The 27855-nt window shown below is 40.4% G+C and overlaps 1 protein-coding gene across 1 annotated transcript in view; it reads left to right on the top strand.

Annotated features, from left to right (window-relative positions):
- Window positions 1–27855, top strand: part of ERBB4 (erb-b2 receptor tyrosine kinase 4) — a 637594-nt gene that overhangs the window by 447488 nt on the left and 162251 nt on the right. Inside the window, exons 7-15 of the mRNA XM_065669823.1 lie at window positions 3496–3637; window positions 5166–5279; window positions 6529–6655; window positions 11120–11193; window positions 12395–12485; window positions 13849–14048; window positions 22245–22377; window positions 24336–24429; window positions 25958–26112. Coding sequence (XP_065525895.1) covers window positions 3496–3637; window positions 5166–5279; window positions 6529–6655; window positions 11120–11193; window positions 12395–12485; window positions 13849–14048; window positions 22245–22377; window positions 24336–24429; window positions 25958–26112 — 1130 coding nt within the window. The remainder of the gene's footprint in view (window positions 1–3495; window positions 3638–5165; window positions 5280–6528; window positions 6656–11119; window positions 11194–12394; window positions 12486–13848; window positions 14049–22244; window positions 22378–24335; window positions 24430–25957; window positions 26113–27855) is intronic.

The raw sequence follows: 27855 nt of genomic DNA, 5'->3' as shown, positions 1-27855 counted from the left end.
ATAGTGTAAACAAGCAGATCATAATGAATGGGCCAAAATGAATCTTCCCCTGCTTGGACCTGAAACTTGCTAGCTGTTCAGGTATCATTTGATAGCAGTAGGTATTGTGCTTCAAAACCACATTCTAAATGCTGTTCTTTTCTGCTGATGAAATGCAGTGATGGCTTGATTTAACTGCTAAGATTTTACTACAGCTGATCTTTGTGGCTGGGGTTTGCACAAGCAGATAATCCGTACATGTGGTACACCTGATCCAGCACTCACTAGAAGTACTGTGTTGTATTTGGACTAGAGAGATGGGGAAATAACATTTTTTCTCGTGTCATGTACAATCTAAATAGGTAAAGGAAACAGGAAAAATGCAGTTACTGTTCCCATATGTCTGTTGAGGAACATCCTCAAATCTTACGTGTTGATACGAGTCTGTTTTCAAAGATCAAGGACAAGTTATTCACAGCGTAAGTTCTGTAGTACTGCAGCCTGAAAGAAAATGAGTTAGACTTTCTCAATTGGTGGCAGTTATGGAAATACATATGCTAAAAAATCAACTGGCATGTTTGTTCTGATCCAGCAGAGAAGCACCCAGAGCTTTATTCACATTCACTCCTGGCCCGAGAGCAATGTAAAAGAAATTCAGCAGGGGTCTGGCAATATTCAGGACTAGTCATTACTTGCTTAGTACACACTGGGAGAAAAGTGTAACCCTTTAGGCTATAGACAACTGTGCTTAGCTGTCAGCTGAGGTACAGAACTTTAGTTTTGCCTTGTGTATTTTCCTGTGCTTTCATTCACAAATCAGCAACACTAAGCACCAAATGCTAGAAGTTTGCATATATACTTGAAGCAATTACAAAGTATTCTAGTCATAAATTACGAGTTCCCAAATCTTCTAGGTGAGCTTTTCCTAGAAATGCCATCTCTCTGAAGAGTACTGGTGTGCTTTACTTCATGAAGTTGCTAAACCATTATTAGAGGATTGTCATGTGTGTGATAAAGTACCTTTTAAGTCAACAGTGGATGTAAAAAATGTGTTGAGGAAACAAACTAAATCAGTACTTATTAATAAGCAGAAGCTCAGTTTATGAAGCATTGCAAATCCTTTAGTGTATTACAGCAGCTTGCAACAGCATCCTGTTGTAAATATGGTTTTAATATTTCTAGATAAAATTCATCCATCCTCCTCCATATGCTGCCATACAATCATTTACATATTCAGTTCTTAGAGCAAGACAATAATAATAATCTGACATCCTGCAAGCAAACGTGCTAAACCAAAGTTTTAGAGATGCTCTTTTGTTGCATTCAAACTCAGACTGGATCTAAAACTTGAAACGTATAGGAGGGTCTGTGAGTGCCTAATTGTACCAGGAAGGTGACACAACCCTATTCCTATGGTGGATTTCCCATACACTTCTTAGTAAAAACATAACTGTCTTTATTTGTCTTTGTAAGAAAGAAAGGAAAACTGGTTCAGTGAGAAGCTGACAGGTTTTATCATAGGCACTGTAAAGAACCAGAAAAGACAGGATCAGCACTTTGTCTTAGCTCATGCTCCAAATAGGACAGTGCCTTCATCATGGAACTCCCTGTTTGTCCCTTTCAGCAGCAGATTTTGTCCTTCTCCCTTGGTTACATTATTAGTCTCTCCTTTCTGAAATCTTGTGACATGACAAGAAACTTCCTTCAGTCCTGCTGGTCCTGATCTGAATGGAGATAAAAGCAGCAGAACGGAGGAATCTTTTCCGCTTTTTCTCTCAGTCCCAGCGCTGGAGGGGAGGGGACACATGTTGCTATACTGTTGACTCTAAAGTGTCAAAACCATCTGTATGTTTTACAACCTGGAAACAGACCAAAAGGAGCCAGCAATGTGCTCTTGTGGCCAAGAAGGCAAATGGCATCTTAGGGTGCATTAGAAAGGGAGTGGTTAGTAGGTCAAGAGAGGTTCTCCTCCCCCTCTACTCAGCCTTGGTGAGGCCGCATCTGGAATATTGCGTCCAGTTCTGGGCCCCTCTGTTCAAGAAGGACAGGGAATTGCTTGAAGGAGTCCAGCGCAGAGCCACAAAGATGATTAAGGGAGTGGAACATCTCCCTTATGAGGAGAGGCTGAGGGAGCTGGGTCTCTTTAGCTTGCAAAAGAGGAGACTGAGGGGTGACCTCATCAATGTTTACAAATATGTGAAGGGTAGGTGTCAGGATGATGGAGCTAGGCTTTTTTCAGTGATATCCAGTGATAGGACAAGGGGCAATGGGTGTAAACTGGAACATAGGAAGTTCCACGTTAACATCAGGAAGAACTTCTTTACTGTAAGAGTGACAGAGCACTGGAACAGGTTGCCCAGGGGGGTTGTGGAGTCTCCTACACTGGAGATATTCAAGGCCCGCCTGGACAAGTTCCTGTGTGATGTACTGTAGGTTACCCTGCTCTTGCAGGGGGGTTGGACTAGATGATCTTTTTAGGTCCCTTCCAACCCTTGGGATTCTGTGATTCTGTGATTCATTGCTTAACTAAAACTTGTAAAGTAAGCTGGCTTCTGGAAGACAGAGTAGTGGGGAAGCAGTATCCCAGTATCTAGCTTGAACTGCTAGAGGGATCCAAGCCCAGCTACAGCTTTCATATTCATCTGAACTTGTTCATTTATGGTATGCTTTGTGAATATTACTCCAACAGTTTTATATAACCTGTGGTTAAAGCCATAGACACAATATGTGGTGATAAGGAGAGTCAAAATCAGTGGGGGTTTTCTATTAGTAATTATCAGTCCTGCATGGTCAATTATTTTCCCTGCATACCATTACTTTCTTTATCCACACACTTGCCTCTTCATTTGTCAGGGCCCTGTCCTCTGTCAGCTGTGGGTGGCTGAGCTTGAATGCTAAGTGATACAGAGTCCTATTTTCTTTTCTCAGTGTGTGAAGCAACTGACCTTGTTAAACTTGCCACTTAGGGAAATGACTCCCTCCTGTGCTAGCTCAAAAGAAGTTTTTATCCCTCTTGCCTTCTAATTGGGAATTTCAGTTTTGAGCTGGATGATGGACTCACGCTGTAAGAAAGCTAAAGATTGGACCTCTGAAAAGTCATTAGCATTTGTTTAGACTGACTATGATAAATAGTAGTTCACTCTTGGCAGTTTTAGAATGTCCTATCGAGTTGTGAATTAGTTAATTGCTAATAGTAACAACAGTTATGAAGCAAATTACAGTGTTGTTATGTTTTTGTGGGAAGTGCTGTAACAGTCAACTGTGTTTCAATCTAAAGGGGCTTAGTGAGCCCCCTTTTGTAAGTCTTGTGTTAGCCAAGATCCTAGCAAGAAATCTAAGCAGCCAAAATGAAGGCCAGAAAACTATATATCACATTCCTCACTGTTGCAGCAAGTCTGAACCATCAGGACTGTGTTTTAAACTAAAAAAAGACCAACCAACCAACCAAAACAACAAAACCTAAACAAAAGCAGCTATATGATTGACTTTAATGGTTTCTTCTCCCTTGTTTTGCAGGCCTGTATGAATTTCAATGACAGTGGTGCATGTGTCACACAGTGCCCCCAGACTTTTGTATACAATCCTACCACCTTCCAGCTGGAGCATAATCACAATGCCAAGTACACCTATGGAGCTTTTTGTGTCAAAAAGTGCCCACGTAAGTGCTGCGTTACCTGCCTTTTCCTGCAGGGATGGGGAGTGTGAGTTACTTTTCAGGAGCTAAAAAAAACAGTGAGACAATGAGAGCTAAGTGCACTAGGTTTCTTGTTTTCCTGACCACCATCAGACCAATATTTATGCTCTAGATCACTGTGATCTAAATGAACTGTTAAAATAGTTACTGGGCTTATAAAAGGCTATAAATTTCTGCTTCAGAAAAGCAACAATGCACCACCACTTGTACTAGCCAGTACCAAATGCTTTCATGAGAGAGAGGCCCTTTTCTTAACTTGGAACAATGATGGTTTGACAAGGGGTAATGGGTTTAAAATAGAACAGGGAAAGTTCAGGTTAGATCTAAGGAAGAAGTTCTTTAGTGTGAAGGTGGTGAGGCACTGGAACAGGGTGCCCAAAGAAGTGGTAAAGGCTCCATCCCTGGCAGTGTTCAAGGCCAGGTTGGACAGAGCCTTGAGTGATATGCTGTCATGGGAGGTGTCCCTGCCCATATGCAGGAAGTTGGAACTGGGTGATCTTAAGGTCCCTTCCAACCCAAACCATTCTGTGGTTCTATGACAGAAAGTTACCATAAATATTTTCTGAGCAGTGCTGTCCCAATGAGGAAAGCCCATGTAGTACTGACTGTACAGTCTTAAAGCCCCAGAGTAAAATTAGAAAGGAAGAGGGAGTAAAAAAGAATAATCCCATATGTATGTAGAAGCCACATGATTCTGAGATACTAGACGGATAATGACAAGTAACAGAAAAACATAGAGGGTCATCACTTACACAGTTGGATAGTGCTATTTTAGTTAGAAAAATAAGGGAGACAGTGTTCTTGGCCTCCCTTTCATTCCCACCAAGGTTTACAGTTGTGCTGTGCATTAATTATTTTATCCATAAATTACATATAAGAAGGATGAGTAATCTATAATGAATGGAGCTGTAATTGAACCCAAAGCAAAATCCAGATTTTGAATCTCTGTGGAGAAGTTCAGATTGACAGTGGGCTGGGGACGTCACTGTCAGGACTTAGTTCTGTCTATAATAGAATGGTGGGGTTTTGAAGCAAGATTTTTTTTGTTGGTGTTTTTACCATGCACTGCTTAAGGGGTACGAGTCTTTGTCCAAATACTTAGTTGAAAATTTTCCCTTTATTTTTCCTTTCTTGACAGCATTAAGCTGACAATTAGGTAGGATCAGTCTATATCCCCTTTGGCAGTTGTTTTACAGGGCAAAATTGAAATACTTCTCATTTTGAGCAGTGTTTTATCCCAAATGTATATATTTGTGTGTGTTTATGAAAGAGACAGGGCAGAGCATCTTGTTTAATTTCTCTCTATAATTACTGTAGCTTCCTTTGCTACAAATAATAATACACTTCTGAAAACACTGAACATGAAATATTAATGTCAATGTGGAAGTGCTGAGGTAATTAATAGTATGTATTGACAGAGTCCAAAGCCATGTGTCCCAGTATTACTTAGCCCAGTGGCTCACTTTCTGGCAATACCTTCTCTTCTCTTCAGACAACTTTGTGGTAGATTCCAGCTCTTGTGTCCGTGCGTGTCCAAGCTCCAAGATGGAGGTTGAAGAAAATGGTATCAAGATGTGCAAGCCCTGCACTGACATTTGTCCTAAAGGTAAGCAGTAGTTCAGTATAAACTTCCTTGAATGTAGTCAGTGCTGTAGCAGAGCAGAGCAGGGTGTTATTTTGGCCTGAAATACCCTTCGTGAGTACACTGAAGAATATTAGTAGCCTTTGGATGCACACAGAACTTTGAGCTATGTAGCCTGTGTGAAGAATATTAATAGAATTCAAATCTATGATGTTGTAATAGAAATATAACCAAACTAATTACTTTTGGTTAGATAAAAATGATGGTTGTTTCTCTGTTGCTTTTACAGAAATCTGAAATTCTTTATTATGGTATTTTAATGACAGGTGGTATTTCCTGGAGGTGTTTCAGAGCTGTCCTTTTGTCATTCCAAAGAGAGTCATTCTAAATGTATGATATGTCTCATTCTTATCAATGTAATGTTAGATTTCCATTTATTTCCTCTGATTTTCAAAAATGTCTCTGAGCATTTTCTGCCTCCTTCCCAAATGTCTAAAATGTAGGCTAGGATTTTTTCAGTGATTGAGAAGACTGAGATCTATAGCTTACTTTGCTGTCTAAAGCTCCGCTGGCGAGACTTTCTGCTCCCTGCTCAAAGGTCTCAGGAGCAAAGCACCATCAAGTTTTCCCACACAGGCCCTATGCCACTTTTCAGTCCTAGTGGAAGCCATATCTGGAAGGGATTCACAATGAAGTTACTGGAGTATGGTGTAAATCATCAGTTACTCCATGTGGCTGAAACAGTCAAACACAGAGATCTCTGCCTAGGCAGGGTACTGACATGCTGAATTCTAAGTGAAGGCGATGTCCAGCCCTTTAAACTAATTGCAGTAAGTAACTTTTTTGCTGGATAAATAGTTTCATGCATGAAAATAGCTGTGTAGTGTTCGTGTCAAGCTCTTAGCCTGTGAGGAGGGAAGTTATCACAGGTGTGTTAAATGTTCAGGTGTACTGCTGGTAGTTGCTATTAGAGGAGACCAGTTGGGGAGATAGGATACATTAGGTGATGGAAGGCTTGAGTGGGATATTGTGTGGTTCACACTTGCCTTTAGATGAAGTGTGAAGTATCTTAACCTGTATGCCAGGATGGCTTCCGTGAGAGGTAATTTAGCTTATTGTTTGTTTTAAATTGACACGTGCTTCCTTAAGAATATGGGTAAAGGGTGGTGTTTTAACACCTCTGCTGCTTTCATCTCTGAAAGAAATGAAGACTCGTGTTCTGATTCAATAACTGTTTTTCCTGGTTATTTACACAAACTCCTTGTTTCGGCAGCATGTGATGGCATTGGAACAGGGAGTTTAGTGTCAGCTCAGACAGTGGATTCCAGCAACATTGACAAGTTCATAAACTGCACCAAGATCAATGGCAACCTTATCTTCCTTGTTACTGGGATTCATGGGTAAGTGACAAAATGTTAAGATGTTATGTCATGGTGCCAGCTGAAATGAATTGCAGCCACCTTTTAATGATGACTTCAGGCTGCTTTTACAGGATAGCAGATCCAGGATAAATCATTTTCCTGCCTTCGATTATGAAGGAAACTGTTACCTTGATTCTTATGATGCAACTTCTAGGAAAAGAAAGGATGAAGTAGGCTGTTTGCACTAGAAAGAGAAAAGATGACTGATCTTTGTTACATTATGAGTTCCTCAGAACTGGCTGAACCCAGGGCAGCTTACAATAACGGCTGATTAGAGTATAGAAGGGAGAAAGGGAAGTTGCCTACAATTAGTTTGTTATAAGTTTCCTATGACCAGCAGGTCTAATGTGCAGAATATGCAGAGAGCCCCTCACCTAAGAGAAATTGTTGTAGCCTGGGTGGCTGTCTCTGCATATACATGCAAAAAGGCTGCCCTCTTGTCAATGAGCTTTGAAGTATATATTCCAGTTTCAGTTGCAGAGATACACAATACCCACTGGTATTTAAATCCAGTATTTTGGTTTAAATATGACTGTATATTGCACAAGTCTCAGTAATGGTTGAAGATGCGGAGTTACAGAACCAGTGTTTACAAAGTCACACCAAGGTCTTCTTATAAAGGACAATGTTTCAGCCGGATCACTAGTGCCTTGCTGCTTGTGGTTTGATGCACTGTGTGCTAACCCTTATCGCAAAGATGGATGAATGGTGCAAATGCTGCAAGGGTGGGATGTGTCCAGGGAAGACAGATGTGTTGTTTTGATGGTCAGGTGAGGTCCCATGCAATTACTGCATTCTTACATTGTGTTCTTTGTCATTGAGAGAGCAAGCATATGATTGTACCTTTTTACTAGTTCAAGCTTTCATGTTGTAATCACCCATGATGAATTACATGTGACACTTTGAGGTATTGTTCATCAAAATGCACAAATAAGATTAAAGCCTTTTTCCCCTTTAGTGTGATAAGTATGCAGATATTTTGTGGTACTTTAACAGTGTGAAGTACTCAGTTGCTTCTACCACTGCATAGGCTTCAAATTTTTACTTGCTTTTTAGGTTCCTCGGAGCGTTCAACATTGCTTGCAACTGGTTGTCAAGATTTGATATCTTAAATATAGTTCCCAAACCAATTCCATGTTTGCACCTTTATGGCATAGCGAAGATGTGATTAGCTGAGTATCTGTAGGTTGATCTGACATGGAATTCTGGCTTCAGTAGTGACACCAGATTTTTCTTTAGTCTTTCTATAGATTGAGGTAAGCTTAGGTTATAACGTGGTTGACACTAGGCTATCTGGCTGGGATTTCCCTACTAGGTGAGGTGGAACCAACCAGCTTGTTTCCTTGACTTGATATAGTTACTGGTTGTAATGCTTCTCCTACAGCTTGAGTCCAGCCATGAGAAAGAGTTGAAAATCCACTTCAGTGGGGCCCTACAGCTCAATGGTTCTCAAAAGGCCAGCAAATGTGAGCTTTGACTGCATTGTTCATCCTCTCATTTCTCCAGCAGGGAGTACAGTGTGAAAGTTAATGTAACATAGGGAGGAAGAGGGACTTTGGTTCAAGTGGTTTAAGGAAATGCTGCTTTTGAATTTGTTGAAACCCTGGAGAAGGTCACACTCAGCTCCCAGGCCATCACACTTCTGATACGGCCAAATGACCAGTCGAAGGGCTGAGTGTAAATCTATTTAATCTCACAGGACAGGAACACTCTAGTAAATGCAGGGCAAGTGGCTGGAGCACGTGAGCAATTTTGTAGGGATTACTCCAGTGCATTATATGTCATTTTGAACCTGCGAACTGTTTCAGAAGTTTTTATTAGCTGCAAAGTTACGAGATGAGTCTTATTAAAAGATCTATCTAAGTTCAAGGAATCTAAACCAACCTTGAATAAAACCATATTCATCTGAAAAAGATATCTAAAACATGGACTATAAAGCAGAGGTTTTAAATACTTTGTTCTAGTTTAATAAAAGATATAAGCCTAGGACATGTTATGTTTAAATTGTGTAGCACTTTGTCTTTCGTTCGCTATGAAGAAAACTCACTCCAGTACGTCTTAAATATAGGGACACTGAATTCTGCAACCCTAAATATGTCCAGTAGTACATATTAAAAGAAGGGAAGAAGAGTTGAGAATTAATTAGAATAACTTCATATTTCTGAAACAGCTTTTTCTTCAACGTTTCTGTTACATTTTGCACATCAGTAATACGGAAAGAAATTTGAGTGAATGACAGGAACAACACAAGTACTTTGTTATATAAATGGACAGTACAGAGCAACAACAGTAATATAGATATAGATAGATATAGATGTAGATATAGATATATAGATGTAGATATATAAATATATATATTTCCACTCCAACCTTTTAGTTCTGTTACAAATTCATTTACTCAGAGTGAAATGCAGCTTTCTGAAGTATGAACTTCCAGTATTTCAGATTAGAGGGACTTTAGAGTCTCTCTCTCTGTGGGGAATTGAAAGATTTTCTTGTAGTGTCAAAAAATAACTTTGTGAAAGATGCTGAGTGGATTTTTTGGGTTTGTTTTCATAGGGAACTGTGATATTACAATTGATCTCATCATAGTTTTAAGCTTGTGGTTCTTCAGCCTCTTTCCCTTTCCCGAGTACCTGAACTTCAAGTCTTTGTGAATTTGTAATATATTTTATAAATTACTGTACATATCATTATGAATTTGTTTTATACACATTTATAATATTTTTTATATAAATCAAATAATTATGATCTGGCTTTAACTAATGTCCAGATGTTAAGTGTGATGAAGGTTGACCTAAATTTGGTGAGTCAGTAGTACTCATTCTTCTAAGATAATGCTCTGCTAAAGTGTATGGATAAAATGATCTTTATTAGGACACATATCTGCTGCCTGAGACAGAAAACACAGTAGCTGGGAAAGGGGTAGGACCTGTATAGGTTGGATGTAGCCTTCTCTCTACTGTTTTCTTCTGGTTGGGCAGCTAAAACACCAAGCTGCTTCTGCTCCTGTGTTCCTGTGTGATGTACTGTAGGTTACCCTGCTCTTGCAGGGGGGTTGGACTAGATGATCTTTTTAGGTCCCTTCCAACCCTTGGGATTCTGTGATTCTGTGATTCTGTGCTTGTGTTGCTGCCTGTGAATGGGTGGGACACACCAAGGAGAGCTGTAGTTTTGAGGATTGGACAGGTGCATCTAACAGCAAAAGCTGCCTTTTTACCCTCCTTGCCCTGCAACAAGCCCTCAGTGCTCACCAGCTCTTTTATTTTCCCTTTAGTTGTCCATCTCTAGTTTCACAATGAGCTGAAACTCTCATTCTTGGATCAGTTCAGCTGTGTCTGTTCTACTGAAAAATCCTGACTTTGCTAATAAGAATGATAGAAGATGACTGCATTATTCTGCAGTTTTATATGTGGATAAAACATAGCAGACAGTTGGCAGTTTAAGGGGTTTAAGTGTATATTTGTATCTCTAAAGACTACTTTATCTTAGGATTTTGAGGTGAAATTCAGCAAGCTTATGTGTATTACAGACAAGGGTTTTCCGTATTCAGCAGTAATACGTTTTAAAAGCTAAGTTCTGTGTTTCTGTTATATAGTAAAAACTTGTTATCTAGTCTAGAAGGAGGAGAAGTGGTAATGCATGCTTCACATTTACTGAAGATGTTTTCTACCCTCAGAAAACACATGACACACTGTAACATGGTGTTACAGAAGGATTTTGAAAGGATATTTGTTTGGGTTAAGCTTCTAGTTGGCCTCTTAAATAGTTGTAGGATCTTTACTCCTTTAAAATTAGAGAAACCAAAAGAACTGCTTACTAAATGATGGCACTCAGAATCAAGATCAGGTTTGCCTTTCTACACTGTAGCATATCTAACTTTGGTATTTTAAAGCTTGATAGGGGTATTTCATTTCTTAGGTGGCAAACTTGCTTGGTATGGATCTGTGCTTTTTGATGGTCTCTGTTCAACACCTTCTGAAGAATTTACCCTTGTAAGGTTATGTGTCAGGAGCTGGTGGCATGCTCTTTGGTTTGTTTTGCTTGTATTTCGTTACTGGTTATATGGTATCCCAACTGTACCATTTGAACTAGTATTCCTGGGAAAAACGTTGAAAATTCATCTTTCCTTTAGGGAGGTTACCCATGGTTATTTAGAATCCCTTAATTCTTCATGAGCAGAAATATTTGCTGAAACACTAGTAATTTAACCTTAAAGTTGCTAAGCACCATTATTTTCATTCAAGATGACTTGGGAGAAGTTAGAGACAGGTTCTGCAGGATCAACAGTCTGAAGAAGTTGGAAACAGTCTAAAGACATCTGGCACATGTGCCTAAAAGCAAAATGAATACTCCTGAATACTGCTTTCTACATGCTGTGTCTTTGAGAATCTGATTCTTTTTTTATTTAGAGCATCACATTTTGTGTTTTTAATCTTTCAGAGACCCATATCACACAATTGCTGCAATCAATCCAGAGAAACTAAATATCTTCCAAACAGTGAGAGAGATAACAGGTAACACACTTCTGTTTTCCTACAATCTGAACTTCTCACTTTGCTTCTGTGGTTGTCATTTGTTGGGTTTTCTGAAAAACACAAGATTTGTGAGTACGGAATGCCCATTATGTTTGGGGTCTTGGTCTTCTGATGTTTGTGTACCCCAAACATAATGGGCATTCTGTATTCATGAATCTTGTGTTTGTTAAGCAGTCCAGGAGCCTTGGTCCCATGCTAACAAAGTGGGGCAAGTGTTGCAAGGGGGGCATCTGGTGAGGAAAATGGTGCTGAAATGTGGGAAAGTATTGTGTTCACCTAAAAGCATTTGAAATATGCCTCGCAGAACAAAAAAAGCCAATCTGCTTTTGCAGCTACTTCTCTTGGTCTAGCAGAAGATGCTGCCACAAATTTGAAATGAGTTCTCTCCCATGTACTTCATGGGAGCTCTCAAAAATTGTGTATTTCAGCAAAGCAGTGGGGTTAAAAATGCAAGTAAACTCTCAGTTTCTCCCTAATGAATGTCAAAGATAACCTGACAACTGGATGTGTGTCATTTCCCATTCTTAAACACACTAATTGACAGTCTCAGTTCTACTCCTTAAGTGGAATTACTCCTATCCTTAAGGATGTACTGCATTTCTGTCCAGTACTGTATCAAAATCATAGGGAACTGCAGTATATAGAGGTCTGTGTAGCACAAAATCGTTAGTCCCACATACTTGTGCAGAGAATGTTCTCTGGCGATGAAGAGTCCTCACACACACATAGAAGTGAATGCAAAGTCTTTGTTTTAGGAAAGCCTTGTCATCTTTTAATGAATCATGACAGATCTCTCAACTGCTGTCCAAAGTGTCTAGCACTTTTTAAAATGGAATGCTCTTAATTCAGGCAAATCTTCATTCTTTTCTACTACTGCTGTTCAGAAAAGGCTGGGAGGCATTGCAAGATTCCAGCCTGTGTTTTGGGTTCACCCTCACTGTGGCTGTTGAAAGTGGATGTAATGCTGCTGTGATGAGTCCTCCTTTGCTTTGTTGGAGGAGAGCAACCTGATGAATTCAAAGACATGAGTCTGCAGCGTTTATTACCTGTTTATTTCTTTTTCTCAAACCAGCACTGTCTTTCATTTATAGGCTAAACCTGTCCTAATTCATGTACGCAATAGAACAATGCTTATGTCTGAAATCCCTGACGTGCATGTGTTTGCCTTTTTCTCCTTCAGGGTATTTGAACATCCAGTCATGGCCTGAGAATATGACTGATTTCAGGGTGTTTTCTAACTTGGTTACTATTGGTGGAAGAGCCCTCTATAGGTAAGGTACCTACTCTGTTATGAAATTGGCTTTTATTAGTATTCAATAATTCTTTGTGCAGCAGCACGGAATGTAAGATCCTTTGGGAAGGGCATCATAAATTGATATATTTTTCCCTGTAACTGAGGTGTTCATGAACAGTATCTTTGCTAATCAGTTGTTTATAATGGATAATACATTTTGAATGTAATGATTTAAATATGAATAAATAACATCTTGGTTCATTGCTGTAGCTATTAACACATTGTCTGGAAAGTACATTTCATGGTTTAAAATACCTTGTGAATGTAAAACAGCTTAGAAGGCATTAATAGCAGAGCTTAACTGCATTCTTGGTAAGTTTAAGTGGCTGTGATTGGAAGTGCAGGTTCACATGCCCACAGAGCAATGTGGTCCTAAGAAGTGATAAAAGATCAATACATCTGAATACTGAGATCACTGAGGTGCCTGGCAAGTGGCGTGTACATTAGTTCTGTAGAGCAGTTTTTACCAGAAATGTTTCCATATGAAAGCTTTTACAGAAGAATTGGTTTAAAGAGAAAATATGTGGTAAGAAATAATGGGGAAGCACAAGAAGGCCCCTGAATGATATATACAGCAAACCCTCATTCGCCATTGTGTGAATGTAGGAAAGCAGTCGTGGGATTCTGCTGGCATCTGAAACAGCAAGCCAAGCAGAATGGGAATAGCAGTGAAACCTGGAGGTTGAGTTACAGCCCAGCATTCTGTTTCAAAGCAGCAATTTTTATTTGGAACAGCTGGAAAACAATTATAATCATTAAAATACAATAACTTAAAGGATGCCCAGAAACTGGATATTGTCTTCACTAATCTTCAGTCATAAAAAATATGCAGTCATTTCCATGTTACACAGACAATCATTTACTGTTTCTTTGATGAAGAAAGGCGATAACCACGTATTACAACAAAAGAAAATGAAATGTAGAAAGTGGGCTAGAAAAATTTCCTTGAAAATAACAATTGCTGCCTGTATTACTATGAATGATATTAATTTGATGCCTGACAGAAGATGTTAATACATTTTGCATGACTTTGTCAGTTTCTCCTTAGCATATAAACTGTCATAGCATTAATTCTGTTGGGGGGAAAAAAATGAGGATCTTACTCAGTTTCCTCAACAGCAAAATTGAGGAAACTGAAAAAGATTTTGATTAATCTCAAAAATATGTTAATGGCTGAACTGGAAGGAGCTGAATATTTGTTACCCCAAAATAGAAGGGGTTTGACCAAATTTCAGTTTTGCCAGAAAGATCATCTTGACAGTAGTAACTAATTCTAGTGTGAAATTCCCAACCAGTTCTGCCTTCTGAAGCTAATTCGTGTTCTCTCGTTTTCGTCACAGTGGTCTTTCCTTACTCATCCTAAAGCAACAAGGCATTACCTCTCTGCAGTTTCAGTCCTTGAAGCAGATCAGCGCTGGCAACATCTACATAACAGACAACAGCAATCTGTGCTACTACCACACTGTCAACTGGTCCAGCCTCTTCAGCACACCCAGTCAAAAGACAGTGATTCATCGAAACAAAAAGGCAGAGAACTGCAGTAAGTGCTGGAGCTCAGAGCAAATCTTGTCTGTGATGGGCTCAGCTGGGGGGAAATGGTACAGCTACTGACAGGATGCAGTGTGGTGGGAGCTGGCTGATAACTCTTTGAGCTCCACGAACATCAGTGGGGCTGTGATCATCTCAGGATTTGGCCCAGGCTGTCTCTGAGCAGATTTATAGGCAAATGAAATGTTTTAAGGTCTGAACAAATAAAAGGGAGGAAAGAGAGAGCTGCTTCCTTACGATGATGTGAAACTTACAGGTCAGAGATCAACTTTTGCCAACAGGAATTCTGAAGGCCGTAAATGTGGTGTTCATGAAAGGCACTGATTTTACAGATTGGGAAACTGCAGCCCTTTCCTTATGGAGGTAGATTAGTACCTTTTGCTTCCTTTGCGCTGCCTTACCGAAGTGGCCCTGTCTTAATCCAGAAAGCTCACTTTTGAGACTCTTTCTGATCACTGAGTTCCTCCTTTCTGTATTTGACTTATCTGATAAAGATTACTTTTAATTGGGCCTAACTGTCTTTCAGGAATGCTGATGTGCCAGAACCTGGACTGAGGTCACAGTACTGAAAAGCAAATGAATGCTATGTGGCAGATGAAACAATTTGGTTATACAGAAATCAGGCAGCAAATAGAATTAATACAGTCATATTGTAACAGCGATACAGCTAATTTTAAGCGCCTGTTAAACTGCAAGGAAGAGAAGAGATTCATTAAAATGCATTTAATGAACTGCATTCGTTAAATGTTTAAGTGGTATTTCTGGGGTTTTTGCTTTGACCAGTCAGAAATGTTTGCTTTGGGTTTGGTTTGGGTTTTTTTTCTGGGCTGTGGTTCTACTTTTAACTTACTCTTTTAGTTCTTTTTCTTGGTTTTCTTGTTTTGCTCTTTTCTTTTCTTCCTTTATTTTTTATTCCCATGCCTTTGAAGTGCTGTTCTGCTCTGCTTTGGGGGAGTTTATGGCTGTGCCCATCACTCTAGTGTGAGTGTACCTTCCAGTGTTAGGTGAAACACAACTATACAGTTATCACTGCTGCTCAGTTATTATTCTGATCTCTTCTGCTATTCCAGAGCTGCATGAAGGGGAAAGACCTTTTCAGTAGGTCTCTCTGGGTTTTATTGTTCTGGGGTTTTTATTGTCATGATTATTATTTGACTATTATGTGAGGCAGAAGGATGTGATGGAAGATGCCGTGATAGAAGTTTCTGTGTATGTTTGCTGAAGATGTCCTTGACGTAGGCTGTGAAACTATGGAGTAGTCCCTTACATTTGGTAGAACATTTTGTCTGAAAGCAATAGAGAAGGCAGAGGAGAGCTGCAGTGTCCACTTCTGTGGTGAGGAAGTGCAAAGGGTGTCCTGTAGATTGAGCAGCCTCATGCCCTGATGTCCTTCCTACTGTAAGCCCAGCCAAGAGGTGACAAAGGCATGAGTAAATGAATCTTGTCTGTGAGAGTAGCATAGCTTTCTCTGTCATCCAGAGGTGACTGAACGTCATCAAATCAAAGATGATTATCATGTGCTGATAATGGCATGTGGGAATGAAGCATTGATGAAGAGTCCAAGAACAGTCCTGAATAATGAAATGAGTTAACCAGTTGCAGGACCAATGAAGGCTGCACAGTCTCTGTTGTTAACACTCCCAACTTCATCTAGTTCTGAACTAGCCCCAGTTTCTCAACATCCATGAGCTTTGTATCATCTTGATGGCTACTGTTCTCTTGTTTTTCATTTGTTCTGTCTCAAGGCTTTTTCTTTGCTTAGAGTTCTGAGCGTGAATCTTATTTGTACATTAGATAAGATCAGCCTTGCAAGGAATCAGTATGCAATTTCTGGCACCATCAGCTCCTTTGAAAGTTGGAGAAAAGATCCTGACTTCCCATGAACAACTAGTGCCTTCAGTCTTGAAAGCTAGAGCGTTTGTGGATGACTTGCAATCTGTTTTTTCTGCTCCCACACAGAAACTAAAGTATATGTAAAATGGTATATTATTTGGCAAATAGAGGTGTTGCCAAGAAAGAGAATTACATCTGCCCAGGGACAGTGGATTGCTAGCTGCTTTCCTCTGCAGTGGGGTTGGAGTTTAATAGGATCAAGGCGTGAGGAGGAACCTAGTTCTCTGCTAGCAGTCTAGTGACAAGTGTATTTTCTATGTCATGACAGGAAGAATTAGCCCTTTGAGATTTCATGTAAGGAATTTCTTGGGCTGACAGAACAGAATCTGTCTGAAAAAGCTCAAGGTCTAGATGACTGTGCAAGAGTCTCTGTGGTTATATTCCAAGATCCTCATGGTCCCATCTTGCTGGGAGATACGTGAACCTGTGGACCTTCCAGAGGTTTCGTCTCTATCATATCAAAACTTGCTGACTCTGGGAGAAAATCTTGCTTTTGGTGCTCTTTGATGTTTTCTAACAGCACGTTGGCTATAGCTGTATGATAATGATCATCATTTGATGGAAAAACAACCAGCTCACTGCAGTTCCTAGAGATTTAGTAGAGACATAAAATAGGCAGAAATAAAGTTGAACATAGGACTCATGGCTCATACAGTAAAGTTTCCACTTTGCTTCTAACTGTCTGCAACTTACAGTATGATAGAAGACAATGGAAAACTACTCAATGGGGAGCTTCATAATGTGCTTTTTCCTTCATGGAATAGTGTCCCATCTGCTTCCCTGGTTTTGAGAGCATGGGGACATAGCTGAACACAGTAGTTGGGAAGATACTCCCATATTAGTTGTCAGGACTCCTTTGTCAAAGACCTCTTTGCCCTTTCCTCTGGTCATAAGTTTGAGTCCCTTTGAAGCAGCCACAGCTGCTGAAGCATGGGCTTCCAGGGCAATTACGAACTTGGATTTGCTGTCACATCATCCTATTGCACTGCATGTCTTGTCACTACGTATGCACACAAACAGGAAATGTAAAGTTTGACTTTTAGATTATGGAGGGTTTGTTAGAATAGGGATTCATTATTTTTCCAGGAAGGAAAAAAACTTCTAAAGAGTTTATCTCATAAAATTTAACACCAAGGGGATCTTCCTGAGGAAAACAGATCTCATTCATTTCATTTTAAAGAAGTCACAATGTAAGCTGCAGTACCAAGGGACTAGCTTTAAAAATGGACTCTAACCTGTGTTTGTTAAATGGACTGTATGTAGTGAACATAGGCTAGTGGCCAGGTCACTCACATCAGAAGGCAGTGTCTTAGACACTTGACTTCCTGAATCCTCTTGGGGAGAAGTGGCTTTCTCTCTCTATGCGCATCTGTGTGAACGGATTAATATTTTGTAGCCTTTTGAGAGGCAGCATTAGATGAGAAGAGCAATCCTGCTGCTTCAACTCTGCCTGCCAGTCAGCACCTCTCTGGGGTTAAATGGGTTCTGCTGCAGGTTAGATGTCTAACTAAAATGCTCCCAATTATGTGGAGGAAGGGTGAACTGTTCCTTAGGGCCAGATGCATTTGTCCAGCATCCTCTGAAACATCTTTGATTTTCAGAAAAGGCCAACAGACAGGGTTTTGGGAGGGTTTTCTTTAAATCTTCCAGCACCTGCTGTAGTGGAAGGTCTCCCTGCCTGTGGCAGGGGGTTGGAACTGGATGAACTTTAAGGTCTGTTCCAACCCAAACCAGCCTGGGATTCTATGAGCTTCAAACTGATAAATCATAGAATCATAGAATGGTTTGGGTTGGAAAGGACCTTAAGATCATCCGGTTCCTATCCACCTGCCATGGGCAGTCAAGTGGAAATCAATTGGAGAGTGTTTGACTAAAATGCAGTGCATTTTAGATCTCATCTAATGCAAATTTTTGTCTACTACTATAAACTGTGATGTTAAAGTTAGTTTGTTATGAATATTACTAATGCAGACAGAATGACTGTGAAGTTATTTTCTACATTATGTGCTCTAGTAGGTAGATTTTACCGTTGCTCCGTACTGAAGGGAAGAATCTGCCTTTTTTCCCCAGCATGTGTTATTTTTATGGAACAGTCAGAGGTGACTCGTGTTCAATATTAGTCCTCACAAAAGAAATGTAGCAAAAAAATCATCTTCTTTTATACCAAGTTATTCAAGTAATACCTTTCAGCTTTAGTGACACCTGCAATGTACAGGGAAACCTTTCTAGGCAAAGGTTGCTATAAATGTGATTGTTAGGAATTTTGTCACTTTAGCTTCCAATTAACAACTTGTATGAATGATTCTTTTCCTTACCTGGCATGATGCTAACTGAAGCCTGCAAAACTTTTTCCTAGAGTTCCCAGAGCTTTGGAACAGGCTCATAAGTCTATAGGCAAATGACAATAATTCTTCCTTTTTTAGATAGCAAATTTTCTTGTCTTCTGTCTGGGTTGGAGAAAAACATGGAACCTTTCTGCTTCTAACCTGTGTGACCCCGTTAATAAAGAATGAACATTTGTTCTAAAACTCCCAATGGGAATGAGTTCCTGTCAAAAGCATTATTGTGTGTTCATTCCACATATGGCCCTGTTGTATGCTGGAGCTTCAGAACATTCTCAACCCATGGAAATGCCAAATAATGTGTTCAAAATTGAAACATTTCTTCAGCCATCCCTATAATTAAAGAGGAGGAAGATAGACAAGTGTAATGGGTGTTTATCAGTTGTCAAAAAACCCCACTCGCTTCTTGCCAAGATTCATTTATAAAAACATTTCTATGACTTAGAAATAAGCAGAAGGAAATAGTAGGGGGTTTTTTAATTGCTTTTTTCATAGACTACAGGTGCTGCGTTGGCCAGATTTCAGTAGGGTAATCCTGATTTTCTGTACTGAAAAGCTCTCTCTTTGCATAAGGTTACTCAGTGTATTTTCTGAGCTACCTTGTAATAGCAACACTTGCTATTTGAAGGGATATTTCACAGCAGTATTATGTGTCTGCGTGTGCAAATGAATTCTGATCCCAGAGTACTCTGACAGCTAAGAACAGTGAAAAGAAAGGCAATCACTAGTAAGAAAAGCACAGGTTCAAGTTACAAAAAAGGTGAGAAAGCAAATAGAAAACTGCCTTTCAATGGCAAGAGTGTGTAAAACAAAATCAGAGGGATTGCTAGTACTTTTAAGACTGAAACTGAGGTCTCCAAAAAAGCATCTCCAAAGTGGAGTGTTTTTATTTATTGCGTGCTATGTACTTGAAGTGAGTCACTGACTACTAGAAAAGAAAGCAATTCATAGAAAAACTTGCTTACATGCAACTGTGGTAGCTTTGGGGGTTGGGTTTTTTTTGCTGGTTTTCGTTTGCTGAGTGTCTGTTGATCCCAGCTGTCCCTGTGGGAGGCAGCGTGAGGTAGGATTCGTGGATTTTTCTGGTCAGTCAAGGTCATCATGCAATTAGGTTAGATCGAAGGAGATCAGGAGACTGTGAAGGAGCCCTCAAGTGTGCTGTATATCCTAAGGCATAGCTGGGGTTCCCCTAAAATATCCAGCTGTATCATCCAGGACTTCTTCCTGGCTCCTTCTATAGGTAATGTACATGAAATAGGCCAAACCAGCCTTTAATACCAAGTCAATGCGCCTCCTGAAATGTACTGCACAGGGCCAGCAGGAGACTGAGATGCACATGAAATGTCTAAAAGTACGTGCAAAAAGGAACTGCGTGAGCTACACATGTAGCATTTGGTAATGCAAAGCTTTTGCCTGGTTCCTTTGATTTCTGTGAAGTTCAGTCAGTGGCAGCACAGTGGAACTACTGACATCTATTAGTTCTTCTAAAAATGTTGTTTAAAAGAAGGTTAGTACAATAAGGAAAAGCTGGATTTTTGGTCTCTGCTTATACTGACTTTGTGTAGTGTGGCTCCTTTGACTTCACTAGAATGACTCCTGATGTACAGCAGAGCTCAGGGGAAGAGAAGGAGACAGCTCTATGAAATGGCATGCTAAATAGCTCAGGTTTCTCTTGCTGTGCTGGAATCTGTGATAATTAATACACTTAAAAGGAAATTAAATGATCACCTGGAGTTACTCCTACATTTAATTATGTCATGTTCAGCTACACCTGATTTGAGCTTTGAGGCAAAAGAAGAATCAAAAAGATACTTCTGAACACCACCTGGATGTTGTCATTAAGAAACTGTGTGTGATACATATATATGTATTCAAGCATTCCTCCCTTGGTAAAACATGAGTGTGCAGACTTTTCATGTCCAAGGTTATTTGCAGTATAGTATTGAATAAGATAGTGCTCCTCTACCTGCTGAATTACACGTGTTGTACAGCAAAGCCATGTAGAACTAGCAATCATGCTGGCAAATGTCTGGTTCTTGAATAACTTTGTCTGCAAGGACTGGAGGACATGAAATCTTTGTTTGGTTTCTGTGCTGCTTGTAAAGGTGTAAAGGTGAAATATCCTTTTTTGGCACTGAACTCTGTAGCTGTTCTAGGCAGAAAACCAAACAAGTAGGTGAGGATCTGTGATGTTCAATCTCAGTAAAGCAGAATGTCCCGTTGGAGGAAGAAAGGAAACATGGAAGAAGCTTCATTCTTCTCTCCTAGTCACTTCATGGGCTAGGAGAGAGGAACCATGCATACAAGTTCTGCATGTTTTTTTCTATGTGCTTTGTGGTAAATTCAGTGGTCAGAAAGCAGGGTGACAGGAGTAGGACAGGTCATGTATATGAAAGGAAAGCACCCTGCCAGTGTGACATCAACTTCCTGCATGTCAGCAGGCAAAAGGAGGTTCAGGAATTGCCTTGTTGGAAGTAGAAAAGGACATATAGACTAGGCATGCTATATAGATGAGAAGGATGGGGCTTATGCTGTATGATGAAAAGTGGTTAAGGAATGTGGTGCTGTATGAAGCAGTATGCTCTCCTGGGCAGTAAGCTACTCTGACAGACATTCAGTGGTTCAAATGTGAGACATTAGACACACCACAGCACAGAATAACCAGTTTTCAAACATGCAGTGGAGAGTAGAAAGCATCTTTCTGCTGACTCTTGTGATTTAGAAGGGCTTTGTGCTTTTCAGGTGATAAAACATAGTGTGCTCTTTAATTGTTCAGGTGCATGTGTGCGTTCCCAACTGGACATCTTTGTTACTGAAGTGTTGGTGGGGGTGGTAGAATTCTATCAGCAAACCTACTATTAATTTCTTATTTGACACTTCCCTCAAGCTGTCTCCAAAAGCAAACAAATGTTTATGTGTTTGCCATATCTGATATTTCAGATCTTTGCTGGTTTTCATCTACTGAAGTCTAGTATGTAATCCATCTGCATAAAACATTCCATTGTGCAAGAGTGATGAGAGGTGAAGAGATCTACAGTTTCATGTGCCAGGGTTTGGATGACAGTGCACAACTAGACTTTACTCAGATGCTGGGAGATTTACCTGTGTTTCCTTTTGCTCTTTGGTAATTTTCTCCATCTGTCACAGTCATCTAGATGTTTATGTAGAGGAGGATTGATGTAAAATACAGAATTAATGACACTGTTTGAAACAACCTTTCCCTTTAGGGATTTATAATAAAGCTTGTATAGCACTTCAGGTGCTTTTGCAATAAACAAGTAAAAGTCACAGTTAATGGTGACTTACTTTCAGCTTTCTCCCCAGCATCCATAAGTGTTATTTTAGGGAGTCCTTCAATTCAGAGGTAGTGGTTTGTGTTTTAGGTTCATAGCCCTTCAGTGGATTGGGACAATTGATTTTTCAAATCCTTTAGATTTTTGGTATTTATCATGTGTCAGGGAATTCTGCAGCTTGGTCTATACTCTCTGTGATGAAAACTCTCAGTTTTGAACCCTATTGGGTTCCTGTTGTTTTGAATGCCCCTGAGGGACTTGGAAGAAGCAATGAACAGTTGTTTCATGCTTACATACCTTCCTGTTATTCACAATTTTATAAACCTATATCATGTTCTTTTCTCACCCATACCTAAGGCTACTTATTTGTTTATTCCCAGTATAGAAGCTCATCCTTGCAGCCCTCTCTTAAACCTTTTTCTCATTCTACTAAATCCTTTCTGAAAAGAACAGACCAGAAGCGATAGCATTTAAACTGTGAGTGCACAGTGTGTTTGTGTAGTGGTATCATGACAGTTTTGTGCTTTTTCTCTACTCTGTTTCTAGAAAATCTGAACATTCCATGTACTTTTCTGAGTATGGCAGAATGCTGAATGCAATGGTTTCCTTTGGATTTCAGAGGACTGTGTAAGTTAATGACAGTATCTTCTCTCTCTGCAGCTGCTGATGGAATGGTTTGTAATGAGTTATGCTCAAGTGATGGCTGTTGGGGGCCAGGCCCAGACCAGTGTCTCTCCTGTAAGCGCTTCATCAGGGGCAGGACCTGCATAGACTCCTGTAACCTGTATGATGGGTAAGAAACTTCCCTTGCACGTTGCCTTCAAGTTGCTGATTACATTGTTCAGGACTTCAATGAGTAAGTTATTTCAGTTTAAAATTAATCAATATCTGGCTCCATTGCCAGTATTACTGATTTTGAGTGAAATATATTATGGGATAAGTTTTAAAGATTTCCAAATCTGAACTTGTGTAGAAGCTTTTACTTAGTATTCTGCTAAAATTTTCATGCAGCTTCAAATTTGTTGCACCTTTTTCGTTGCTGATGATGTGAGCACTTTGATTTAGGTGAAGACTTGCACAAAAAAGCCCCCACCATTTAGCCCTACTTGAATAGACAGCCCTGTTCCAAAACACATGTACCTATGTCTTTTCAGATGAGTTAGATCTAGGCATTTGATAGAGAAACTCTCTAAATAAGGACCCCAAAGTAGAAACACTCACTCTCTTCATAATGTACTATGTATGTGTACACAGAGCTCAAAATATTAAGCCAACATGAGTTCTCCCCTCCTTTCCCTCTGCTGCTCATGCATGTGCACCATCTTTTCTGGAGGATGGGTGGGGGAATTCCTACATATGGTACAGCCAGTATGTAGGAATGAAGAATTGGCCTCATGACAGACAAAATAGAGCTAAACTGCTTATATTAGCTGCAGCAGCAGAAATTCATAATTAGGCTGTGGAGGGGAGCAGGTGGAATTTCAGTCCCTGTCTAACAGCATAGTGAGGTCCCCAGCACCTCTTCTAAAGTCAAGATAAGAAACGTAAATGATATTATCTTTTCCAACTCAAACTGTTATTTGAAGGTAGGGTCACTATATGGTTTTGTTCTCTTTGTTTTCCTGCATTGGATGCCAACTTGTGTAACTGTTAAGGAAAGAGTATAAAATGAACTGCCATATACCATGAAAAACTTCCTAAGCTCTTCAATCTGGAGAATGCACGCAAAAAAGACAGGGAAGGGTGTGCTCACTTGCAATAGTCAAGTGGGGTTTTCCTTAGCGATATTGTTGCATTAGAACCTAGTTGCTGTAGAGGATCATCCATAAACTAAGCACAGAGGCCTTCACCCTTTACCTGTACATTACTGGAGCCCACTGTGAGGGTGCAGCACATCTTTAACTTGTTAATACAAATATTTTAACTGGTTAATGCAATGAGATGTGATCCATCTACAAAGCTTTGGTGTGTCCATCTGAGCTAGGTGCAGAGATTCTGTCTGTGGTTAGTGGGAGAAAAAATGACCGCTCACATGTTAATTTATCTCAGCCTTGAAGAGGGATGTATTGTGTTGAGAGGGTGCTGGAGGTTTTTTTGTGAGGGGTAACTGGGAGCTAAAATGAGATACCTGGTGTTTGAAGGAAGAAATCCCACCTGCTATCGCTACTTTGCCACTCCTTGTATGTGGTTAATAAAAAGATGATAGTTTCTAGTGGAAACTTTTGAGGTTTTATAGATTCAGACCTCGATCTGGAATTGTTGAATAAGTTACAAGCCTTTTAGAGAATGGGCTTTAAAAAGAGAGCATTCATAGAGACCTAAATAAAACAGGAGCAGCACTATGGATCAGTGCTCTTTCTAATCCTTTCCTGCCTGATAGTGGTGTCCAACATGTAACAAGTGGCTTCCTGAACCTGAGCAGGAGTGACAATTCCATAGATAAAAATCCAGAAATTAGTTTCTTTGTCCTATTAATGCTGTCCTTATTTCTTAAGAGGGCAAAACCCTACTATAGTTTTATACTGATAAACAAGATGCCTTCTGCTTCACCTGCCTGTGTGTGAGGTTTTCAGCTGGTGCAAAGCAACATAATGTCATTAGCAAAAGTGATCTCAGGTGTGCAGCCTGCTCACCTGCACGCAGCTGAAGTGATTTCCACTTGCTGAAGAGCGGCCTTTTTGTCTCAGTTTCCATCCCAGTTTCAGTCTTGCCTCTGTTGTCTCCTGACTCGCCTGCAAAATATTTTCCTAGGGAATTTCGGGAATTTGCTAATGGCTCTGTCTGTGTGGAGTGTGATCCCCAGTGCGAAAAGATGGAAGAAAACATGATCACGTGCTACGGGCCGGTAAGAACAAACCTTGGTGTGTTATGGGCTGGCTATTTAAAGAGTGCTGAAGTACAGGCATTTTCTGCTTACAGACTTTAAAGTAGCTATTGAAAATTAATGTTAACAAAAGCAGAAATTATGCAATCTCTGCATGTAGGGAAGGAATTTTGCTCGTGTTAAATTGGTGCTGGGAATAAACTTGCTTGGATCAGCCCCCTTTAGAAAATGTTTGAAAAGTTTTCCTTTTCTTTCCTGAGTTGTTTTAATGCCTTAGTGGTATAGACCGACTTTGTTTTTAGATGAGAGCTAGCATACAGCTGTGATTTGAGTGCCCTCTTTATCACTGCTGTCACTCTTTATACTCAGTTCTGTCCTGTTATACTGCAGCTCTGCAGTTTCCGTTTCCTTTTTTTTTTTTATTTCACCATGAAAAAAGTATGGAATTTTGTCTCAATTTCTGAGTTAAATTGAACAATATGTTTGGGGTTTTGTTTCCTTCAAACTTAAGTTAGCCTTTTTAGTTGTTTCAATAGCTAATTTTTTTCATGCATCCTAAATGAACCATACAGATTATTCAGTGCTTGTTTGCCATCCAGAGGGACCTGGACATGCTTGACAGGTGGCCAATGGCAACCTTGTGAAGTTCAACAAAGCCAAGCGTAAGGTCCTACACCTGGGTCAGGGCAATCCCTGGCACAGCTACAGGCTGGGCAGAGAAGAGATTCAGAGCGGCCCTGCAGAGAAGGACTTGGGGGTGTTGGTTGATGAGAAAATGAACATGAGCCGGCTTCAGTGTGCGCTGGCAGCCCAGAAAGCCAACCGTATCCTGGGCTGCATCAAAAGGAGCGTGACCAGCAGGTCAAAGGAGGTGTTCCTGCCCCTCTACTCTGCTCTCGTGAGACCTCACCTGGAGTATTGTGTGCAGTTCTGGTGTCCTCAACATAAAAAGGACATAGAGCTGTTGGAACGAGTCCAGAGGAAGCCATGAGGATAAGCAGGGGCTGGAGAACCTACTGTATGAAGACACGCTGAGAAAGTTGAGGCTGTTCAGCCTGGAGAAGAGAAGCTGCATGGAGACCTCACAGCAGCCTTCCAGTATCTGAAGGGGGCTACAAGGGTGCTGGAGGAGGGACTCTTCATCAGGACTGTAGTGACAGGACAAAGGGTGATGGGTTCAAATTTAAACCGGGGAAGTTCAGGTTTGATGTAAGGCAGAAGTTCTTCCCTGTGAAGGTAGTGAGACACTGGAACAGGTTGCCCAACAAAGTGGTAAATGCTCCATCCCTGGCAGTGTTCAAGGCCAGGTTGGATAGAGCCTTGGGTGACATGGTCTGGTAGGAGGTGTCTGTGTCCATTGCGGAGGGCTTGGAACTAGATGATCTTTAAGGTTATCCTTTCCAACTCTAACTATTCTATGATTCTATAAATAAGTGCTATTAACAGTTCTTGCTGAGTGTGCCACCAGTCGAGGACTTGCAAATACTAGTGCAGGAGGAAGAGATAGAGTAACTTGAATGCACTGCATTTCTTCCTTCCACATCTCCAGGGACCTGACCACTGCACAAAGTGTTTCCATTTTAAGGATGGTCCAAATTGTGTGGAAAAATGTCCTGATGGCTTACAGGGGGCCAACAGCTTCATTTTCAAATACGCCGATGAGGATCGTGAGTGCCATCCGTGTCATCCAAACTGCACCCAAGGGTAAGTGCCAGTTCTGTCAAGTGAGCCATCCTATTTACTGCTTATAGCACATGATTATTTACATGATTAATTTGGGTGGGTAAAGCACTTGTCGCATTCTTGAAAACAGAGCGTGTGCAACAGTAGTGTGACCTTTGATTTTCAGGGGTCTCATGACTTTTGGGTTCTAGTCATGAATGTCCAGGAGCTTATCAGGAAAAAAGCTTAAACCCCTTCTGAAAACCACAGAGAACAGCTTTTCACAGCAGATCTCTTAGCTCTCCTTCTACCTACCACAGGTTTGTAGAAAATGCTGCCAGTGGCACTTCAGTGTAGGCCTGTAAAATGACTTTATTTTTAGTATTCACTTGTTGACAGAATTTTCATCTCTGCTCCTTGCTTTTGGTGAACTAACCTGGCAGCACTGCTGTGAAAGTGTTAATGCTCTTTCTCTCATATGGGGACTGATGCAAAGGGTTTGTCTGAAACCAGGCTTTATACCGGAGTCTGGTTTTGAACGTCAACTTCTCAAGTGCTGTCCAAGTGCCTAAAGTCACTTGTTACATTTGGAAATATACAGCCCATGTATCAGAGCCAAAATTAAGGATCTTTCCCACAAAATAATAGTAGTCACATGCACATCTAGTGTTTTGTATGGGCCACACAAGTTAAATGTTGGGGTTTTTTTGATGAGATGGTTGCTGGTGTCTGTCCAGCATATGGAACAAAGGAAGGGGAAAGGCAGCCAGGGGGAAAAAAGAGCAAACTTCAGATAGTGAAATAATCTTCAACAAGAGGCTCTTATTGTTTAGCAGCTAAAATTAAACCAGTAAATTATTCAATGTAATCTTGATGTCAACAGCTGTTGCCATTCAAAATGAGACCTTTTGCTGGTTTTGCAAATCTAATTACAACAGAGCCATTAGGGAAATGAAAGTGAGATCGCAAAGACACAGCCAGGATCTGTTACAGATTTGTCTTCCTCTCAGACCCTTTAAATCAGTTATGCAATAAGAAAAATGATGCTACTGTGGAAGAGGAGAGTAAAAAGAAACAATATGAAAAGATGAGCTTCAGGAGCTCTGATCCTGGCTTTAATAAATGGTGTAAGTGCCAATTCTGATCAAGTCTGACAAGCCCAGCAGTGTATGATAGATTTACTGTCCACCCTGCTTAAGAAGTGCCTTGCAGCTCTGCTGGCCTCTCAGAAGGCAAGGATGCAATACTACTTCTCATTCCTTCCTCTTTTCTGGGGAGGTCTAAGTGTTACTAATCTTCATGTTACAACTGTATTTCTCCTAGTCCAGAAAGAGTGCAGAATGTTTTCCATGCCTTTCCACTTCATAGGCATCAGTAGTTTGCAAGTGTTACTTGTTTTTATCTCCCTGGATAGAACCGGATCAAGAAGGCAGACTTTTACATCGTGTGATGAAAATCTGATGTTCTAGTTCATAAACAAACAGGAAAGGCATTAGGCAGTTGTAGCAGGTATTCATTGGCAACCCTTGGTGACATAGTGTTCCTTTATTACCATTTAAGCCTTGAACTTGCAGTTAACCCTTCTTATTTTCTGCAGCTGGTAAAAGAATGTCTCATTTAGCGTTGTGTGTCAATCCCCAGAGAGCTGATGAACTGCCACTAGTGAAAGGACCAGAGGTTTCACACCCAGGTTACATAAGAAAAGGTGTGGTTATCTCCTAGGTGAGGAGCTATCCCTTTGCCATGAGTAAAATACTATTCCTCATGGAAATCCTTATGCTCTTA

Source organism: Lathamus discolor, chromosome 3, assembly GCF_037157495.1.
Source record: "Lathamus discolor isolate bLatDis1 chromosome 3, bLatDis1.hap1, whole genome shotgun sequence".
Lineage (NCBI taxonomy): Eukaryota > Metazoa > Chordata > Aves > Psittaciformes > Psittacidae > Lathamus > Lathamus discolor.
Note: the sequence above shows the minus strand (reverse complement) of the source record. Positions and strands in the feature narration are given on the sequence as shown.